The sequence below is a fragment of the Engraulis encrasicolus genome, chromosome 6, assembly GCF_034702125.1.
Source record: "Engraulis encrasicolus isolate BLACKSEA-1 chromosome 6, IST_EnEncr_1.0, whole genome shotgun sequence".
Taxonomy (NCBI): Eukaryota; Metazoa; Chordata; class Actinopteri; order Clupeiformes; family Engraulidae; genus Engraulis; species Engraulis encrasicolus.
In genome coordinates this window covers 39680869-39703055 of record NC_085862.1, presented here as the reverse complement: position 1 = coordinate 39703055, position 22187 = coordinate 39680869, and the positions used below count along the sequence as shown (strand labels likewise).

At 41.3% G+C, this 22187-nt stretch overlaps 2 protein-coding genes across 3 annotated transcripts; one reads left to right on the top strand and one right to left on the bottom strand.

The window, feature by feature from the left end:
• The first annotated feature begins 715 nt into the window (after positions 1 to 715).
• Positions 716 to 3406, top strand: med8 (mediator complex subunit 8). 2 transcript variants are annotated; one of them, XM_063201596.1, is made up of 7 exons: positions 716 to 832; positions 1102 to 1223; positions 1415 to 1559; positions 1806 to 1946; positions 2192 to 2273; positions 2811 to 3050; positions 3254 to 3406. In XM_063201596.1, the coding sequence occupies exons 1-7, from the start codon at positions 827 to 829 to the stop codon at positions 3322 to 3324; spliced, it is 807 nt and encodes a 268-aa protein (XP_063057666.1). In that variant the 5' UTR covers positions 716 to 826; the 3' UTR covers positions 3325 to 3406. The 2 variants fall into 2 exon arrangements, with proteins under 2 accessions (XP_063057666.1, XP_063057665.1); XM_063201595.1 differs by having other exon boundaries at positions 2186 to 2273.
• Positions 3407 to 3815: 409 nt separating this feature from the next.
• On the bottom strand, positions 3816 to 9038 carry LOC134451269 (uncharacterized). The gene is made up of 3 exons (XM_063201594.1): positions 8814 to 9038; positions 7542 to 7567; positions 3816 to 5735 (listed from the first exon to the last, which is right to left on the bottom strand). The coding sequence occupies exons 1-3, from the start codon at positions 8967 to 8969 to the stop codon at positions 3872 to 3874; spliced, it is 2046 nt and encodes a 681-aa protein (XP_063057664.1). The 5' UTR covers positions 8970 to 9038; the 3' UTR covers positions 3816 to 3871.
• Positions 9039 to 22187: the final 13149 nt, after the last annotated feature.

Below are 22187 nucleotides of genomic sequence, written 5' to 3'. Positions count from 1 at the left end.
GTCATGGAGGAGAATGGGGGAGACGGGAGAGCTCTGGTTAATTACTCCCCCCACCAACCTGGCGGGTCAGGAGTCGAACCAGCAACCTTTGGGATACAAGTCTGACACCCTAACCACTTAGGCTACCCATGACTGTCCTAATGTAATGTAATGGTGGTGGTGAGCTGATGCTGATTCTGCTGCTGCTTTTGGTGGTGGTGGTGGTTTGTGATGGTGAGGATGAATACAAAATGATCTTTTCCATACATTTCTAAGGCAGTGATTTCCATACTGTAGACCTTGGCCCACTGGTGGGCCGCAAATGTAGGCTAGCCTATTCCAAGTGGGCCTTGAAATAATTGTCTTAGCGCAGAGCCCATGTTATAACCTTAGGCCTACTGTCACCAAAATTTCAATGGCTGTGTCTAAATTAATCAGTTAAAGCTCCCGGTAGGCCTACTGTCATCGCAATGTTGTTGAGTATATTTTCAGCAGATAGTGAATATGCCCGCCGGCGATCCCATCTGCAGTAAGATGCTACACTCTAAATACTTATATTTGTTGATGTGTTGCTGTTGCCCATTTGTGTGGGTTGTGTTATTTATTACTGGGTCAGATAAGAGGTTCCCCCCGGACATTTGTGAAGATTACAAATGGGCGCCTCAAGTTGGAATAGGTTGTGAACCCCTGGTCTAAGGTCTTCCACCACCAGGTTGTTGTGGAACTATAGAGCAGAGTAAACGTTTCCGATACAGACTGTATCTCTGTTGCACCAATTGTTTACATCCGGTTTTCTTCGACCCGTCTTTTTGCTGGATGTTGGATGCTATCACACCGATAAATAATAATGCAGGTAAGTCTATCACCAGTGGTTGGTTAATAATTGCTGATATTAAATATCGCAACATAGGCAACATGTAATCGTTACAATTACAGTTACGTCTGATGTGCCAGACCACGATACAGTGGGACTCCAATAGCGCTAATAGCTAGCACCGCTTACTGGAGTATGCGAGTTGGATTAATAGTAGCCTAATAATTGTAAAAGAATGGGAAGAAATAACAAAGAAGACGATTAAAAATGTAATTGTGAAATTTTCCTGTGCTCTAATATTGTTCCAGCAACGCGAGGAGAAACAACTGGAGGCAAGCGTTGAATCCCTGATCAGCAGAGTAGCGCATGTGAAAAACTCTTTGCAGAGTTTTATTTACAAATTGGAAAATGAATATGACCGCCTGACGTGGTAAGTCAAAAAACAGATAACAGACCCGGTGTGTTTAGTGAATTGCATTTGCTTTCGTGGTAAATAATCGGGTACTCATCATCAATGTAATTCTCAGAGTAATATTGGGCTAATAGCCTTTAGCCTACTTTTAAAAAGCACTATACTTTCAGTTTCAACCTGTCATTTTTCTCTGATCTTGTGTACTCTAGGCCTTCAGTTCTGGACAATTTTGCCCTGTTGTCCGGTCAGCTCAACACAATAAATAAGCTCTTGAAGAATGACAAAACCCCATCGTTTCGGAATCAGGTCATTATTCCCCTGCTACTGTCTCCAGACCGAGACGATGACCTTGCTGTAAGTGTCACAGTTGTGTGTTTGTGTGTGTGTGTGTGTGTGTGTGTGTGTGTGTGTGTGTGTGAGAGAGAGAGAGAGAGAGAGAGAGAGAGAGAGAGAGAGAGAGAGAGAGAGAGAGAGAGAGAGAGAGAGAGAGAGAGAGAGAGAATGATAGACAAAATTCTTACAATACATGATTTATGGCAATGCTAATACTGAATTTGCACTTTCTGAAATGACCCCCTTTACCTCAACCTCCCACACCAGAAATTGACAGAGCAGCGTGTGCCTGTGTTCAGTCATGAGATTGTGCCTGACCATCTTCGAACCAAACCAGACCCTGAGGTGGAGGAGCAGGAGAAACAACTAAACGCAGAGGCTGTTCGTATAGGGCCAGATGGGGCTCAGGTAAATTACCTTAAATTACCAAAGTAACAGTTGACCATGTCCCACTGCTGTCATTCATACAGAAATGAGAAATGGATGTTGAACGTTTGGAGAAAACCTCCTAGACATACTTAGAAGAACGAAATATGTTGCTACATGGATTTTTTTATCATTTAGAAATGTGATATTTTGTACTGCTGAGATATTGATGTTTGCATTTGTTTTTTTTTTCTTTTTTTCTTTTTTTTTTCTTTACAAAGAAACAGATCCAGACCTTAAATAAACTTTGTTCAAACTTACTGGAGAAGTTGAACAATCCGCGAGAAGATCGGGATTCTGAGACTGCAGGTACTAATTGTGTCTAATCTGTAGATTCACATTACAGATGGACTGATTGAGATGCATAGAAAAGTCTTCATTTTTATGTTTGTGGCAGTGAAAAGAAACAGGATAGGCCTATAATGTATAGGCTATACGTTTACTTTGCAACACGCAAAATATACAGGAGGCACTACCAAAGTCAAACAATATGCCATATAGACAAAGTTTGTACCAAATTAGAACAAGATATGTATTGTGTACTGTAGTGCAGTGACAGGTGTTTGTTTGCTTGTTTGTTCGCATTATTATTGTTGTTGTTGTTGTTATTATTATTACTTAATGCTTAAAAGACTTATGCTCCCTAGTGTTTGCAGTTAATGCCACCACTGCAGTCCATATAATAATAAGAAGAATATTTAACAATATGAATCGTTTTTAAAATTCATTATCACCATACACCACAGCATCAAGACAATTGTGAAACAAACAAAAAAATTATTACAATAAAAAAACAATGATAGGTTAATTCATCAACAATAACCATGAACACATCCTGTCTTCCAGCTCTACGCCAGAATAAGCCATCGTTCAACCCTGCTGACACCACCGCCCTGGTGTCAGCCGTGGGCTTTGGGAAGAACCTGTCCAAGTGTAGGCCCCCAGGACCGGTAGCTCCCGGACATCCAGGACAGGGCCCCATGATGACTGGAGGTCCTACCCTACAGCAGGTCACCATTGGAGGCGGCCCAGGACATCAAGGGCCCATGGGGGGACCTGGGGGTTCTCAGCAGGGTGGACCTCCTGGTACGGAAAAACTCCACATCTTGGTCAAAATGATCTTAGGAAGTTAGAATGACACACACACACAGACACACACACAACAATCTATTGATAGTATAACTCAACAAGTAGCTGTGCAATATAGCCATTGTGTCCATGTGCACATCAGTGCTTTTTTTATATATAATAATATGTGTTTCGATCATCTTCCCCACTTTCTCACGCAGGAAAAATGCAGAGCAGCATCAAGACAAACATCAAGTCTGCTTCTGGTGGGATGCACCCATACAACAGATAAGGATCACAACTCCAACCACCAACTGTATTTAAACCCTTTTTGTTTGTTTATTTGTTCATTATATGAAACATCTTTTTTTTTTTTTTTTTAAGAAAAATAAAATGTAATCGGAATAATCTTTTTGTTGGGAGTTTTCAATGACCTCAGTTTAGAATTCAAATTAAATGCTCAAATACAATGACCAGATACGAACACTAGGTGGAGGTGCTGCATCATTTTTAATGGTTCACCAAGTAGTTTAATCAATCAACTCAGTACAAATTGGTTATTACGAGACGCTTCCATATTAAATATGCTATGTGTTTTATGTAGGAAACATAGATCAATATATTGCCTAAGTCATGCAGCAACCGCATGTGCTGTACTAAACATGAGAACAAAAAAAACAAGATCAGTCATTTTTTACAGCAACCCTTATCACTTGTAAAATAGCTTTGTTTTAGTTACTTGATTTTTGAGAGTCATCAACAAATACCATTTGCAACAACATGTATATTTGCATCAACATTTATTGAAAAAATAAATGCCTTTAATTCAAAATTATATTTTAGACAAGCATCATATCCTCTCCATCCCCATCTTTGTGACTGTCCTTTGAAGATGGATTCTCAGGTGCTCGGTTCAAGGTCTTGTTTGAATTGTGGCGGGAAATTTTCAGTGATTTCATGATCCGTTTTGAAAAGTTCAATTTTTTCTTTGCCGGTCGAGGTATGGTACCCATGTTGCCTTCATATGGACCTGGAAGCTTTTCTGAATCTGTCTCTATGAATGATAATTCTCCAGTGACATCACCAGCAGCATCTAAAGATCTCTGCACTACACTAGGAAGGCCCAAGATCCTATACAGCATCTTGTGCTTGACATGTAAGTCCAACTTGGATTTTGTCTGTCTTTGATCCTCAGTGTCTTCCAGTAGTGCTGGTTCCTCTTCTGAATTAAGAAGCGAGGTATCGTCTACAACAACATCCCCCAACGACAGAAAGGAGATGTCCAAGCCCTCTGCTTCTATCTCTGTTGGGGCGATGGTACGCATATTTGGTTCACTGGCACTCTTCTTAGCTGGAGGTGGCACCTTCGCTGACAGTGCGGATGAAGTTTGCTGTTGACTCTGTGCAATATCGTGACACTCTTTCCTGTCTGTCATTTCTGCACTAATGTCTCCCTGAGCGGCAATCCCATCAGCTATGTGTTTGCCAGCTTCCCGTGTTCTCCCTGGGCTATGGGCTCTGGAATGGTCCCCCCGAGGGCTATTGTCTTTCATATCAGCCATTTCTGATCCCTGGCTCTGCTCATAAGCTACCAGGGTAACTGGTTCCACCTCCCTGAGTGTCTGGACATTGTTTTCTTGAAGTTGCTCTACAACAGAAAGATGGGATCTACTGTCAACAACAACACCTCTATCCCCGCTACCTTGTGGTGATAGATGGTGGATGTCCATGTTTGAAGTCTGCGGTACTGCTGGCTGTGGATGATTGTCCTGTTTTCGCACCGATTTTGTCTCGCACTTTGAATGCAGCAGTGCTTTTACCACAGGTATTTTGTCTTCGTTGGACTCCTGTTCACTACTTGCCAAAGAAGTGATGCTCTCAACTTTGTGTTTGGAAGAGCTGTCCAGGGTGGCTTTTGTCTCCTTACTGTGAGCAGCCAGTGGTCCATCAGTGGGGGATGTTGCAGTGGTCTGTTCATTTTTTAGTTTCACTTCAGTTTTAGTCTGCCCAGCAAGCTGAGATCGAATAGGCTTGCATAATTTGTTGGGAGATTTATTCTTTTCAAAACGTTTCTCAAACATCGCTCGTCTGAGTTGAAAACTGTTGGGGCTATCGAGAAGGCCATCATCTGTGCCAGGGCAACGCATATTTTCCTTTAGGGTATTTTCCTGTTGTTTGCCGTTTTTCTGTTTTAATCTAGTTGGGAGCAGCATGGCTACAATTCGAACACGTAATATGGCACGTTTCCACAGTAGCCTTGGTTGCCTGATTTCCAATCCTCTCTTGGAAGTTGGTCTTGGCTTACTGACGGTGACGATTGTTTGTTCAGGTTTCTTATCAGGCAGACTGAGGTCACTTACTGCACCAGACATGGTGGTTGATGGAGAATTTGCTGTCATTGCGCTGGTAGAGTTGCCTGGCACACACAAACCTGGCTCAGGAGTCACCCCTACACTTTCACATCTTGGGAGGTCGTGTTGTGAGAACATGTAGTCTGTCTCTGTACTCTTGTCACTGGACGTTTCCACCAAATCAGACTTCCCTGAAACCATCGGTGGACTAGAACAGGCATTATGCTTGCTGCTCTCCTGTCTTCCCGAAGACTTCATAATCTGTGCTGTGATCTCCTCCAGTAGCTGTTCGGTGTCGTTCAAGCAGCTCGTGCTCAAAGTCTCGATGTGCTTCATATATTTCTGAAGATCTCTGAATTTGGACAGATGGATACATGCATCATTAACTTCATAAACAATATCCTAATGAAACAAATATCAGCAATGTATTGTTGATGTTGTTGTTGTATAAATAGTCCCATAACTTGGGTGGTTAGTATACAGTGCCCTCCATAATTATTGGCACCCCTGGTTGAGATGTGTTTTTTAGCTTCCAATTATTTTATTTTTTTTCTAAATAATATGGGACCTTAATGGAAAAAAAGAGAAAAATCCAACCTTCAATACAAGTGCATTTATTCAGTGGGGAAAAAATCCCACATAAAGAAATAAATATTTGACATCAAATAATGTGCGTCACAATTATTAGCACCCCTGGTGTTAATATTTTGTACAACCCCCTTTTGCCAACAAAACAGCACCTAATCTTCTCCTATAATGTTTCACAAGATGGGAAAAGACAGAAAGAGGGATCTTCAGCCATTCCTCTTTGCAGAATCTCTCTAAATCATCCAGAGACCTGGGTCCTCTCCTCTGTACTCTCCTCTTCAGCTCACCCCACAGGTTCTCAATGGGGTTGAGGTCAGGGGACTGAGATGGCCATGGGAGGAGCTTGATTTTGTGTCTGGTGAACCATTTCTGTGTAGATTTGGCCATATGTTTAGGGTCATTGTCTTGCTGAAAGACCCAGTGACGACCCAGCTTCAGCTTTCGGGCAGAGGGTAACAGATTTTGATTTAAAATGTCCTGGTATTTCAAAGCATTCATGATGCCATGTACCCTAACAAGCTTCCCAGAGACTTTGGAAGCGAAACAGCCCCACAGCATCACTGACCCACCCCCATACTTCACAGTGGGTATGAGGTGCTTTTCAGCATGCGCATCTTTCGTGGTACGCCAGACCCACTTAGAGTGTTTGTTGCCAAAAAGCTCAATCTTGGTCTCATCTGACCAAAGCACACGGTCCCAGTTGAAGCCCCAATACCGCTTGGCGAACTCCAGACGCTTGCGTTTATGATTGTGAGTGAGGAAAGGTTTTCTCCGTGCATGCCTCCCAAACAGCTTGTTGGCGTGTAGACAGCGCCTGATGGTTGATTTGGAGACTTTGTGACCCCAGGATGCTACCATTTGTTGTAATTCTGTAACAGTGAGCTTTGGAGATCTTTTGATTTCTCTTACCATCCTCCTCACTGTGCGTGGTGGCAAAGGTCGTCCAGGCTTGTTTTCCACTGTTCCAGTTGTTTTGAACTTCTTAATTATTCCTCTCACAGTGGATATGGGCAGCTGCAGTTGAGTGGCAATCTTCTTGTAGCCTCTGCCTGACCTGTGAAGGTCGACGCACATCTGCCTCACTTGTATGCTGTGTTCCTTTGTCTTTCCCATGTTTAAGAGTGGATAAGAGAAATGGCCTCGGTGTCACGTCATATTTATACCCCAGGGAAACAGGAAGTGATGAATTACTAATTAAATGTTCCTACATACTCTGGTAAACTTTGTAAACTACTGTAGAAATGACAGAAATGCTTCAATTATATTTATTTCCTGGAAATTGTTAAGGGTGCCAATAATTGTGGAACAGGTGATTTAATGAAAAATAATTATTTTTTAGTCAGGGATTTTTTTATTTTCTTACAATTCATTTGAGTTGAAGGCTACATTTTCCTACAATTTTCAGTGTGACAGTATTCTTCTGCAATAAACACTGAATTTATTTTAAGGCTTTTAACACATCTCAACCAGGGGTGCCAATAATTATGGAGGGCACTGTAACAACAACAAAAAACAAGGTAGTTAAGTCTACATAATAATTTATTATGTAGCTTATGTGTTTTGTACTTACGAATCTAGTCCAGAGCAGTCTTGATCCTAAAATTGAATCAGAGGCTTTTAGTTAGGACATATGCGGTACATGTAAAAGCTATATTACGACACAGGTGTAGTGCAATAATATCTGTTTGCCAGATCAATACTTCAGTTGCCTATGTAGCTCAGATGTTCGACAAAACTCTGCCCAGACAAATCTCCGCTCATCAAATTAGCAAAGGTGTGGGCATCAAATTGGCAGTCTGGGTATTTCTCAGCTCATGGGTTTTTTATGTAAGATCATTGTAAAACTGTGCCTACCAGTGGTCCCCAAACTGGGGGTAGTTCAAGTTCAAGTTCAGTTTATTTTGTCCCCAAGGGGAAATGAGGTTTGTAGCAGGTATTTAAAAACATTCAGGACAGACAACAAATAGGCTAATAAAAACAACATAAAGACAGAGACCACAGGTCAACACAGCACAAGGACATAAGACTGGGGCTCCTTGTCAGGTCACGGAGAGAAGGGACTGTTCATATAAAACCTTTTATGCTTCCATAAAGGCCTAACCAAACCACTCCATAAATTGTTAGACGCCTACTAGCACTTTGTGGTTAATAAATGTAGGCCTATTTACTTTTCCTGTGAATTTGACATTATTTTTGGGGGGGCATAAAAGTGGTCTGCATTTGTAATAGGCCTATGGGAGGTCAGGGCTCACATATTCTTGGGGTCAAACGTAGCTCCAGCAACAACTAAAAAAAGTTTAGGACAAACAAAAATCCATTCATAACCCTAACAGTAAAGAAATGACATTATATGATATCCCACCTGAGAAACTCATTGTCATTGTGACACAACACTACACAGCACAAACGAAAATGCATTTATAAATGCCTCAGTGGAAGGGCAGCCTGAAGTGGTGCCCCCCATACCCACGTGGAGCAGTGCGGCGGACAGCAGGCCTATAGGGTAGGCCTACCATGAGATAGCGTGCAGCATTTCACTATTTTACTTCTCCCATGATGATTGGTGGGTGGAGATAGAGACGACTCAAGAAAAATGAACGTTGAATTCTCGAGAGGAAAGCACCTTAAAAGTAGGCTAACTAAGTACTTTTACTCAAATATTTAAGTAAAGCCTACTTTGTTACTTATAGGCCTAGGTCTGCTTGAATAGATTCTGCCTTCTTTTAGGTTTTAGTAGGCTAGTTCTAGTGTCCCCCTTGATATGATGAGCAGAGTTTCGTCCGCCTTTGCAGAATTGATGAACAGATTTGTCCTGGCAGAAATTATCCGAATAGGCACCCACCTCTGATCGCCATTTGCGCAGTAACCAAGCGAGGGTTAGAACCAGCAGTAGCAGACCTAGGCACGCCGCGGTTTTCCATCGATGTTCCTGGTCTGTGCATATGAAAAGCAGTGGATAAAGAACATCACCCACTTGATCTAGGCAACTTGAAAACATTTTCAAGTGCTCGCTGTCCCATCACTCCATTTTGCAGCCTTTTGCTTTTCTTTTTCTGCAAACTCGGGATTTCGATTGTTTGCGTTCAGAATTTGAAAAATCGCTGTCGTCTTGGTTAAGTTGTCCAACAAATGCGATTAGAATGTGGAATTCTACGGTTCCTCAGAGTGCAGAATTCCTCAGGCATTCATCCTATTACTAGACTTAGGCCTATAGACTATAAATAAATATAATATAAATACATACAAATATATAGCCTATGTAATTTAGAAATTGTATTTTCTAATCTCTGAATAGCGGGGGGAAAGAGGTGGCGTTCATTACTTTGTAGGTGTATCAACTCAGAAGAGGATACTTTCAGGTGACTTTGCCCTGGGCCTCGCAAAAGTTATCAGCTCTGTGAATAGCTATAGCCAACTTCAAAACAGTTTGATCAAGGCTCATTACAGTGAAAGAAGGAAAAAATACGGCAAACAATGATAGGCCTTCTACTCTCATTGAGGCCAAGCGATGTGGCCATATTTTCTGCTGCAACTGATTTCTGAAATTTCTGCAGGTGATAAATTTTGCTCATAGACTGACTGTAGGCCTGTAAGGTCAGGGATGTCAAACTCAGGCCCGGGGGCCAAATCTGGCCCACTGGGTCATTTTATTTAGCCCGCAAGATCATTTCAAACAGATGGCCCACATACAGCATGAACAGGGGCGGAGCTACAGGGGTGGCTAGGGTAGACTTGAACCCCCATTTAATTTGGTGTGTAGGAAAAATGACAATAGCCCCGTAACTCACACTCTGTTGGCAACAGCGCATAGATCGCCCGCAAATCGCTATCGTGAGTGAAGATGGAATGAGAGTTTGTCCCCACACACATTTTGATGCTTTGTAGTAGGCCACCACGTGAATTGGGGCATTCGACAATTTTAGAATTTGCCGTTTCCAGTGGTATGCATAGGAACTCTCTGTGTTTTGGCCCTCAGACGGCAATTTGAATGGCAGATGTGTGTCCACCTACTCCTAGCCATTAGTGAAAAATAGGCCTATTTCAGTCCTGAGACTCATTTCGTTTTCCTTTTAATCTGAAAAGTTTAGCTGTGTTGCCATCTATAAGATTTTTCCAGTACTATTAATGCTCTTGTAGGATGTGATAAATCCTAGGTCCGGAGATGTAAAGGAGAAGTAGCTTCATGATTAAGGTCTGAATTCAACTCACCATGTCCCTTCAACTATGAATATGCTAATATGCTGTCTTTGTGTTGGAATAGACTACACGTGTAAGCTAATGAGTATTTTAAAGAATGTCCGTACAGGGTGTGATGCATTGTTATGTGTGAATTGTAGCAAGTGTCTTAGCAGCGTGCGTAACATTACAGTGACGCGTGTGCGTATATACTCTTTTATGTGCAGTCTGAGTTCAAATTGAAATGACATACTGTCAAAAGTTTGATTAAACTCTCAGACATTTTCCTAAGCATGCTTCTTCCTTTGAACCTAAGTACTAAGTCTCTGATGCAGAAAAGCTTAAGTTCATTTCTGAGAATTCTGTAGAAACGTTGAAAATCTGCAATAGGGTTCAGTGTATAACAGTAATCTTTATCATCTCAAAAATAATGCATACACAAACACAGAGCCTACAGGTGTACACACCTGTCTGTGATATTGGAAAAAGAAACTGTTAGGCATTTACTTTGTATAGAGCAGCCCTTACAAAATGTATCACTAACAATTTTTTTGCATTTCTGGCAATCAAAGTGTACCTTTAAATAAGGTAGTGTCTAGTCAATGCTGTACTATGTATTCAAAGACAGCTAGCAGTATACAAAAATGGCCATGTTTTTATAATGCCAGTTGCGGTTCTATACAGATTCATTCTCTTGGATGAGATGAGGTGTTGAATTGCCTAATTGAGTCTAAGAGTCAATGCTAAGGCACTATAAGTTGATGTCTGGTAAATCTTGTCAATTTCATACAATGGGTTTCTGAGGGTCAAATACACCAAAAAAATTATTTACGAAAAATCACGAAAATCTACACATTCCAACTGTTTGACATAATAGGAGACACTAAAACATCGTGCAGTTATAGGGTGCATTCATAAGCGGGTAGGTTATGGTTGCTGATGCTAGAAATGATTACCATGCAAAACTACTTTGAAAAGAATGCTTAACCATAGAAGGGCAGACATTAACAGAAGTCTTGATTTAATGAACACAAAATCTACTGAATATGTATCTGCCCAAAGCCCTTTTCTGTAGAAAAATGTACTAAAACACATTTCACAGGTGTCATAAGAACCCGCGAAAAATCTTGGTTAGATTATCATTCTTCTGTGTTTGAGGGTTTTTTTTTATGGGTAAGAGCATGCCCCTGTGAAACCTTTCATGTGGCTACCCCATGTGGCTGTTCCCCCAAGAATAAATGTTTCCATGATTCCAGCTACAACATATTGAACAAAATTTGGTGTGTCAGGAATATGATTGGGCCTCTGTAACATCTCACACTCTGGCAACAGAGAGGAACATTTGTGTGACGATGGGAATGAGAGTTTGTGACGTTTGACTTTTAGTAGGCCTACGTGTTTGCATTCACAATTTTATTTTGGTTTACATCATTTCAAATTTTAATTTTGGCCCTCAGAGAATTTGAGTTTGACACCACTGTAGGTCCACCTACTCCTAGCCATAGTGAGTAGGCTGAGACTCAGAAGACTCTTATCTGATTTTTGTATATGACTACTTAGCCTAATTTAACGAACACAAACTTTGTTTCGCACTTCAAAGTCACATATATTTCATGACACCATGACATGTAGCCTCTTAGTTCAGATGGGGTCGCTGGCGGGCCTTGTTACTATTTGCTGAAAATACTCAACTACATCATAACAACATTGCTATGACATTACAGAGAGCTTCGACAGCCATTACAATTTTGGTGACATTAAGGTAATAACATAAGATCTGCGCTAAGGGATTAAAGTAATCACAAAATATTAATAAATGTGCTAAGTCAACTTAACTCTGCTACTGTCTGAACAGTGATTGAAAAAAAATGGCAAAACTAAAACTCTGTCCTTAGTAGGCCAGTCAATCTAGCGTTTGACCCGGGACAAATTGCAATAGTATTCATTCCAAGTTTTTTGTAATCCCTAGGTATGCCTAAATAACATATTAAAAATCTACAGCTTCATATTTAGTGGAACATACTTTTTTTCAAGGTCAAAGTTAGAGATTTCCCATTCATTTTCCCATAGGGAGACAATATAGGAGATATTTGGGGAATAGGCTAAAATTTTAAACACTGAGAGATCAATTTGAAACTTTCACAGTAATTTACTCAAGCAAAGACAAAGATTTTTTGTATTGCAAGTTGTCTGAAATATGATGATTAAATATGCAAATGAGATCACATCTAATTAAATAAATTATGCAACAACGGGCAAAACATAAAACAAATTGCAAAAGTAATGATTCACACTTTTTATTGATACTTAATCCACCCTACATCACGTATGAAAAAGCCATCTTCATCACTTTAGTGGAACACACCTTTTTGAAGGTCAGAAGTAGCAGATTTCCAATACATTTTGCCATTCAGTGGGTAAAATCGGTTAAAAATCGGGTAAAAAAGTATGCTCCACTGAATTGATGAAAGTAGATTTTTAATATGTGATGCAGAGGGGTTGAAGCATCAATATAATGTATGAACCATTACTATTGCAATTTGTTTTATGCTTGGTCTGTTACCACAGATTTTATCACATATTTAACTACATATGACCTCATTTGCATATTTCATCATCATATTTCAGAAAACTTGCAATACAAAAAATATTTGCCTGAATGTGAGTTACCAACTGTGAAAGTTTCAAATGAATTTGACATAGTTTAAAATTTTACCCTATTCACCTTGTATCTCCTATATTGTCTCCCTATGGAGAAATGAATGGGAAATCTGCCAACTGTGACCTTGAAAAAAATATGTTCCACTAAATATAAAGCTGTAGATTTTTATTATGTGATACAAGGGGGTTTAAGGATCACTTAAAAGTAGGAACCATTGCCATTGCAATTCGTCCCGGGTTTGGGCCTTTTTAGAGCTAGATTGACTGGCCTATTAGTGCAGGCCTACTCAGTCTTCCTATAATCAGCTGTTTCTAAGAATATGCATCGAAGGGATGGCACATAGTAAGCATCTGATAATTGCATCTGCCATCTGCATCTTGTGGGATGGGTGGGTATGCAGAGGGAAGGAGGGTGGAGGTAGGCGGTAGGGGGTACCCCAATGACAGCCTGCAGCCAGTAAGCAGTCCAATCCTGCCATTTCACCGGCTGGAGCGTCATGCAGAGTGGCCACCGCTGCGAGGGCCCCGGCACTCTGTCGGCACCCCGGCTGTATTTTGTCCATTATGGCGAGCCGTTTCGGCGCTGAAAGTAATCTGGCCGGACGTTGCGCAGTCTGGCCTGATAATGTCAGAGTTGTTAAAGGAGACGATGAGGAGGCTAGTGGTGACGTGAGGGGAGCCTAACGCCGCGCGTGGTCTGTCCACTCCAATCCCCATCCCACTGGGCCACACCGCGCTGCGCGCGACCAAGAACAATGACCGCTTCCCCGCCACACAGCCACACACAGGTCACTGGCTGACCTACTTATAGCCCACACTCTCTACTCTCTCTTGCTCTCTCTCTCTCTCTCTCTCTCTCTCTCTCTCCCTATTTTTCTTTCCAACTTTGCTCTTCCTTTCCCCTCTGACCCTGCTTTCCCTTTTTTCAATCTCCTCAATTTCGTCACTTTCTATCACATCTACTTCTCACCTCAAGTAACTTACCATTTTTATGCATCCCCTTCACTTGTCTGCCTTTCCCCTCCTCATAGCTTAAATTAAGTTTTTTTTTTTTTTTTTAAATCTGTTGCTTCCCTATGACCAGAGTTTTTTTACATTTAAGCATCCAGTGGTCCCTTTTAAAGCCTACATACTGTACTATATACACTCGCTTTTCACAAGTCACTCTGTTAACAGCCCCGGGAAAGTTTTTTTTTTCTTCTTTTGGCATGTGGCTCTCTGTAAGGTTTAATAAACCTGGCCCAAGGCTTTTCGTGCTCTGCCAGTAGAAGATTAGCATATTCAAATGAAAGTTATTTATGGAGTGGTGTGTGGATTCCCCACGGGCCATTGGCACTTGTTTAAATAAAAGTAACATCCTCATTTTGTGTCCTTTATATGAAAAAACAAGGTTAAATAAAACAGATGTAAGAATTTTCTTTTCTAAATAAAAAATCATTTATGTCCCAAATAACATTTTTTGTTAGAGTATCATTTCCACATTGGTGTGAATATCTGCTGCCTTGCGTCTGCACTACTAGGGCTGAGCACTAGAGGGCAGTATCATGTCATGATAAAATGAGTCGCCTTCTCTGCCACATAATAACAAAGTTTTAGGTCCATGTGGGATACATGAATTTATGTGTGCCTTTGCCATCACAATTTCAGGTCTCTCGATAGCTTTTAAGAGTTAATTGTTTTATGCAGTGGTTATAAAATGAAAACGCATCCTCCTATATTGACTTGGTTCTACAGAGAATAGCGATATAGCTTGCGTAACTGCTTTAAAAGATAATAATGGCACGGCCTAGTCCATGGCCAGCATGTCTTATTAAATCAGCCTCTTGACGGCAATGCATAATAATAGAAATAATTATGCTATCCTGCATTAAAACAACAAAAAATATAGATGTTTCCTCAAGTGCTCTGGTATGTTTCTGATTCGGAGCTAATTCATTTTTTCAATTTCAACAAAAAAGCATTTTCCCATGATGCAATGGCCTGCGGTAAAAAAAAAAAAAAAGCCTGGGCCCCCTTGGGTTGCAGGCAGCGAATGGAATTACACAGGGGACAGTCGGGAAACTCAAAGTGACAGCAGCCTCCCGTTATGTCTCCCCTGCTCTCCCTTCGCCCCAGATGTGAATTTCCTCTGAAAATCATCAGCTGCAGCTGGCCATGTGCATTCCCAACATGGACCCCACCACCACCACAACCACAATCTCCACCCCCCCCCCCCCCCCCCACACACACACACACACATCTTTCTCATGCATTCTGTGGGGAGAGAGAGAGAGAGAGAGAGATAGATATAGAGAGAGAGGGAGAGAAGGAAAAGCAGACTGGCCTATGACTAGTAGTCTCTCTGAAGGAGTGAATAATGTGTAAACATTGGTCCAAGCGCAGAGGAACAACTTTTAACGCAGGCTCACATACCGCATGACCCTGCTCCACTGCACAGCTTCACACTCTACATGCCCATGCAGCGGAACTGACTTGTCCCTCTCACAGCTCATAAATTGGGCACATCAAAGGCCACCGCTAGAATGTTTGAAACGACTGGAAACTAGACTTTTATCCATGTGAGTGTCTTCTTCACTAAGTGCACTCACTTAAACCATCGCTGATGTTTATTCTTCCTTTTCCTACTGGATCCTTTAAATCCAGTACTAGGCAGTAGTAGGTCCAAAACTTGAAACTATATCTACAAACCCCAACTCCGATGAAGTTGGGACGTTTGGTAAACAGTGAATAAAATCAAAATGCTATCATTTTCAAAACATTCAATCTATTCATTAGATGGCAGAGGTGGAAGAAGTACTGAAGTTGTGTACTTAAGTAAAAGTAGAAGTACCCTGCGAAAAAATTACTCAAGTGAAAGTAAAAGTTGTTTACCAAAAACGTACTTAAGTAAAAGTCCTAAGTACTAACTTTTAAATGTACTTTTCAGTACAAAAGTACAAGTAGGCCTACACGCGCAATGGCTGTCTTTCTCCATGTCTACCTACTTGATACAATAGGAAAAATTGTCTGCAACGGTTTTCGGTTCCATTTGAACATGACTATGGAGTCCTGTTAATGTTTTTAAAAGTATATTTTCTGTCTGGGTGTCAATTTGGAAGAGGGGCTTGGTCCGACCTCCCTGCCCGCAGCTGAGGCTACTGAAATATCCACGAAACACAACAGGAAAACCTAGGATAAATGTAACTAGTAACAAAGTATTCTCCTAGAAATGTAAGGAGTAGAAAGTACAAGTAATTGTCAAAAAATGTAATTGAGTAAAAGTAAAAGTCTGCATTTTTATTTTTACTCAAGTAAGTACAAATTCCAGAAAAAACTACTTAAGTACAGTAACGAAGTAAAAATACTTAGTTACGTTCCACCTCTGTTAGATGGAGAATAGTGAAAAGACAACATATTAAGTGTTAAAACCGAGAAAAAATATTGTTTTGGGGGACATATGTACTCATTTCTAATTTGATAAATCCAACACGTCTCAAAAGAGTTGGGACAGGGATCAGTGAAATTTAGTAAACATCCAAATAAGATAAAACAACAAAGAAGAACATTTCAAAATGAATTGTACTGACGGACAATATAGGTGTCCAGGTATAAGATCATCACAGAGAGGCTGAGTCACTCAGAATTAAAGATGCAAAGGGAATAATTACCATAGTTATTACATACATTTTTGAATTCCCTTTGATTTACCACGATTTAGTGTATATAAGACATATTTTTGTTAATAAAATCTTTGGATAGGTTCATGACATCATGAAATATATATTGGCTGCAGTCTCACTCTAGCACTCCAGGAACTAGAGCTATTGAAAATTGACCATATTAAGAATGCTTAATGCATGAAAATGATACTGGGGGGTGAAACATTCTCCTAAGCACCTGAGCTCACTTGAAATAGACCCAGAAGACATGGGAAACTGTCCTTTGCTTACAGAAGTCAGCAGAAGTTGTAGAAGTCCATTCTTTTTGACAATAAAGAGCATTGCACATCCTGTGCTACAGTGAAAATGGACCATCCAACTTGTGTTAGTGCTAGCTTCAAAAGTCAGCCTCCATGATGGCATGCGGGTGCAGTAGTGCATTGGTTAAGATGTTCTCACTCATCTGTAGAGTTAAATACAGTGCTGAATGGTATAAATGGGTTTTAAACAGCATGAAAAGCCACTCATGCATTATATTTTGAAGGGAGATCTTCGATTACTGCCACATAGGTCAAATTGCATTCTCTACTGTTTTAACAGTTTGGCTCCATCATAAGGACCAGCAGGTGATAAAATGGTGGCTTTTTGGCCAAGACCTGTCACACTGTAAGCACTACAGAAAGGAAAACATTGCAAAACATGACAAGGAATACACCCACCATTTAAGCTGGTGAAATCATGTCCAAGATAGGAATTAACACTGTTTTTTATATAAAATAATCTCATCGGTTAATGTATTTAACTGTTAAGTGTTGTCTTTTGTTTTGTTTTTAGTCTTCCTCGACATTTGCTGCCATTTATTGTCCCCGTCCCAACTCTTTTGAGACGTGTTGGATTTATCAAATTAGAAATGAGTACATATGTCCCCCAAAACAATATTTTTTCTCGGTTTTAACACTTAATATGTTGTCTTTTCACTATTCTCCATCTAATGAATAGATCGAATGTTTTGAAAATGATAGCATTTTGATTTTATTCACTGTTTACCAAACGTCCCAACTTCATCGGAGTTGGGGTTTGTATGTAGTAGTGTTCACCCCCCAAGACATTCTACATCCTGCTGAAAATATCTCTAGCACCCTGGACAGTTGATTAATTGTCCTGCTTGGCTAAGAACACTAAGCTAAGAAATGGTATGCACATAGTAGGTAACAGGGGCGGAGTGGCCCACCTTTTCCCACCGGGAGAATTTTCCCCTTGGCGGCCCGCTTTAAAAAAAACAAAAAAAACAAAAAACAAAGCGAACAACATGGTTTCCTAACCAAAAAGACAAAAGCCACGAAATCTGCAGTCGTACTACATGTGGACATTAGTGTTGTCAAAATATCAACCTGAAGTGGAGAATTGTAGCCTACACCTTGATGAATGCACAGCCAGTGGTGTAGTCTACGTAAAACACAGGTATACGCACCCATTTCAAAATTTCAGGGATTACAGTATACCCACTTAAAATTGATTGATCCATTATTTACAATAGCACAAATATATACAGTAGACTATACACACATCAAAAAATGCTCAAATATACAGTATGCCCACTTCAAAAAGTAGACTACACCACTGGAGCCATCATCACAGTCCAAAGCATTCATAGGCCTACTAGGTTAGGCTACATCACGCTACTGTTCCATGCAAATGTGCACTCCACTGTCATTTTGACAGTTTGAAATTGAAATATCGTTTAAGGAAGACAGGATGAGCATGGGCACAAAGTTTTGAGTGTGGGGATTTTTAGAAGAGTAGGCTTACAAAATATAGTATAGTAGCCTATAGCTTACAAAAAGTCTGTCTACATTGTGCAATAAACCCACCATGCAGCAAATAAGCCAAACCTAATAGGTACTTCAAACCACAACCATAAGTCAACAAAATGTATAACCAAACGGTGTAGGCCTACCTTAAAACGCTGTCTTCGTCGCAGCAAATGTCTTTGTTTCTTGCAATCACTCTACTTTAATCCACAGCTTAGGCTACACACCCAGCACTGGTCACATCAGAATCTTGTGTGGTAATTATTTTGTTCCATTTCTTCAGACATAGGCTACATCCTAAATGTACCACATATAAATATAGGCCTATGTATGATAATAATATTATTTCGACTATAAGGAGATATACTGACGGTCTAAAAAATCTAAACAAAACCCATTGCTTCTGTTAGGCGCAGTTCTCTTCCTTACCACTTGGTGGAGTCTGTTCGTAACCCAAGTCAATAACCACAGAGCAAGTGAATGGACTGGAAAGACTGTAAACTGTAACAGTCGTGTGGAAATCGGAAAATAAATCATAATTTATTAATATTTCCATCCTTTGGTAACCAATATACATATCACAGGTTCTTCAAATACTGAAAACAAAACTGTGTTACTAAGATCTTGTAAACTTCCGCGATCTACGGTGTATGAAAATTATCAGTAGAGAAGGGGTGTGGCCAATTTACTGTTTGACACCGTCAGTGAGGTATTGCCGTCTGGTATGCGGTATAAATACTGGCTAGTCAATTGTGTTATAATACAGGGAAGTGGAAAGTGGGAAGTCAGTGGTTATAAGTACAATGGCAAAACGTAAGGGCCGGTTAAAAACGCAGTGCGGCCGCATTATTACATTTCACGGCCGCGGCCCACCGGGACAAGTCCCCGATCTCCCGACGGCCACTCCGCGCCTGGTAGGTAATACAATGGCAATTTTGGTATTTGTAGTTTCAGACGAAGGTCATTTTTCACACTCTTTATCTGTATTTATATTCTGTGCTAATGTAGAGCTGAGAAAATTCTCGCAGGTTTTTTTTGTGTGTTTTTTGCCTATTCCCAATTCAAGCACTCGGGGTGATGGGAGTCTACACTAGCTAGTCACGTCACACCAAGCGGATTTGAATGTTTTCCTTTCTCATGAAAAACAACTTGTATCGCCCATTTGTATTTTTCAGAAAATCCACAGTGTGCAAATGTATTTGTATGTAATATTGTGACGTTCCAGACTTGGGTCTTTTTCCAGTGTGCTTTTCAGCCCCCAGCAACCAGGACAGTGTTGAGACAGCCTTCATTTGCCTACTGACTCATTCAAGCATCCACTGGTTTGTTATGGTGATTATTTAACTTGTACTTCTTTAACCACTAGTACTCTAAGGCACTGTTTCCCAACCTATTCTGTCTTACGGACCCTCTAAGCCTTTTTGTCATACCATGAGTACCCTCTAACTTGCCTTTATCCCAGTGTGACTGTGCTGAAAGCATGTTGTTATTCAATTTCTTAACATACCCCCTGCAGTGTGCTGACATACCCCTAATGTTACACATACCCCTGGTTGGGACCCCCTGCTCTAAGGAGCACAATGTCTATTTTGTTTGGAGTTGCTTTAAAGCCATATTGGTGATATCACTACTCTACCACCATGCTGATCCGATCATCTTCCAGTGTCTGTGCCCCTCACTACCCCCTCCTCGACAATGGCAATTATGGCGTGGTTACATCCAAAGCGCTTGGTAATACGGTTAGCTATACACTGTGTACATTCTTCCTCTTACACATTCCTGCTTCGCGAAGATATAATGGCTTGGCTTTTCATATGTGGCGTCTGTTGGGAATTTCCTTTGGAGGCATATCTGTGATGTATAAAATCAATTTGAAATCTGGCTCATTATCACACGAGGCCTGCAGGCAACTCACAAAAGCAGGGGAGTGTGGCGCGGAACACCCACATTCAATCCACTGGCAATATTTTCCTTGATCCTCAAACTGTAGAAAAACACTCTTTAAGCTGCATGAAAGCCAGCGCTCCCTCACACACATTCAACACACACACACACACACACACACATACACACAGAGAAATACACACTCTCTCTCACACACACACACACACACACACACACACACACACACACACACACACACACGCACACACTTCCTCTCACACACAAGCACGGAGACACATATCTTCCCCCAAAAGCAACGGAACATGTCTCTTTAATGCAAAGTTGTTGGGGAAGAGCGAGCGAGAGGGGATCAGAGGAATTCATTATGCATCTGTGGGTGGCACAGTCAGTCCGAGAACTCCTTCCAAATTCAGCCGTAAAGTTGATTTCTCTTATCTCGAACCCACAGCAACACATGAGTTATTCTCTATCTATCACACTGGAAAAAAGGAAGAAGGTAGAGAGGAGGGGGGCGGGTGTGAAAAAAATGTGAGTGTAAGTCACCCTGTGTAAAAATGAGTTTCTTTCACCGTCCTCTCCTATTTTCTGCTCTTTCTCCTCACCTTTCCTCTCTGCCAGCGAAACACCTTTGCTCACATCAGCATCGCAGCCCGTCGTTGCCACGGGAGCTACTGGGCACATCTCTCAGTCGTACCCACAAGGGAGAGAACAGCCTGGAGCACAACCTTCCCATCATCAGACAGCCAAAAAAAAGTGGGACAATATTTGCATCTCCACTGACCTTCAGGAGGCAAACGCCAGCATCATTCCCCCCTATCAGGCTCTGTCCTACATGATCATCAGGCCAAGCTGGCCTGGAACAAAAGAGGCTCCATTATATCCTGCCCTGCAGCCGTGCTCCCCTCATGCACAGCCCTGGCTGCATGGCTGCACCCCCTCTCCCCTCCATCTGCCCCCACCCTCCTCCCTCCTCCCCATGTCCAACAACCCCACCACTGCCACCCAACCCTTGCCTTTCTCCTTCTACGCCCCCCATCCTCTCTTCTCCCCACATCCAACAACCCCACCAATGCCACCCAACCCTTGCTTTTCCTCCCTCTAATCCCTCCTCTTCCATCCTCTCTCCTCCCCACGTCCAACACCCCCACCACTGCCACCCCACTGTGGCCTTCCCTCTTTCCGCCTCCCTCCTCCCCTGAGGCAGCAGCCACACAATCATATGGTCCTCCCCTCTGATCCTCTGAGCTAGCATCGATATGACATGTTTGCATGCATTATGCTAACGCTGACACAGAGTATAGTCTGGGAGGTCACTGATATGCGAGATGATCTCAACGCTTTAGAAGCATGAGAGCCGCCCTCTGTTTGCATGTTGGGATTTGGACTCGGAGAGTGAAAAGGCAAAATTGAATTTTCTGTGTGACGTCTTGGAGAATTGAAAAAAATAATCACTGCTATTTTTGCATTATGAAGAACTATGACCAAACATATTTCTTTTACCATACACACCACTGTTGTAGTTTGTCATTTCTCTAATTCCTGACAAACTCTTTCGTGACATTTTTGGATAGTACCTGTCCAGATGAAAGAAGTTGACTTTTAAGTGTCACTCTTGAATGAAGTTAGTGCAATCTGTAACACAAAGTGTTGATTTTTCTCCAGATAAGAGTGTAACTTATTGGGATGAAATGTTTTATGTGATTTTCCAAAAAAAAAAAAAAAAAAACATTGGGAAGAAAGAGAGGCGGGACAGGGGAAGTGCAACACAACAAACAAAACAGACAAAAGGTCCACGGACTCCAGCATCTCCCTTAGAGTGTCACTTATTTGTAATGTAAGGCTCCCTCTTGTCTCTTGCCTTAGTAGAAGTTGTCCCTTGCTAACCCCAACCCTACATATAGCCTACTCCTCCATCTCTCTGCATTCCTGCTTCTCCCCATTTGTAACACACCCCTCGTAAGAAGCACACTGTCTGGGGAAAATCCCATCTGCAGTCGCCTGTCTGGCTAAAAAGAAAAGGCTGTC

Excerpts from the sequence above, each read along its gene's own strand:
- LOC134451269 (XM_063201594.1), bottom strand. The coding sequence starts at position 8,969 with ATGTTTTCAAGTTGCCTAGATCAAGTGGGTGATGTTCTTTATCCACTG. Across the intron at positions 7,568-8,813 it reads TGCGCAAATGGCGATCAGAG|GATCAAGACTGCTCTGGACT; the intron begins GTGGGTGCCTAT and ends ATTCAATTTTAG. Across the intron at positions 5,736-7,541 it reads GACTGCTCTGGACTAGATTC|AGATCTTCAGAAATATATGA; the intron begins GTAAGTACAAAA and ends GTCCAAATTCAG.
- med8 (XM_063201595.1), top strand. Across the intron at positions 1,947-2,185 it reads TAGGGCCAGATGGGGCTCAG|AAACAGATCCAGACCTTAAA; the intron begins GTAAATTACCTT and ends TTCTTTACAAAG. Across the intron at positions 2,274-2,810 it reads TCGGGATTCTGAGACTGCAG|CTCTACGCCAGAATAAGCCA; the intron begins GTACTAATTGTG and ends CCTGTCTTCCAG.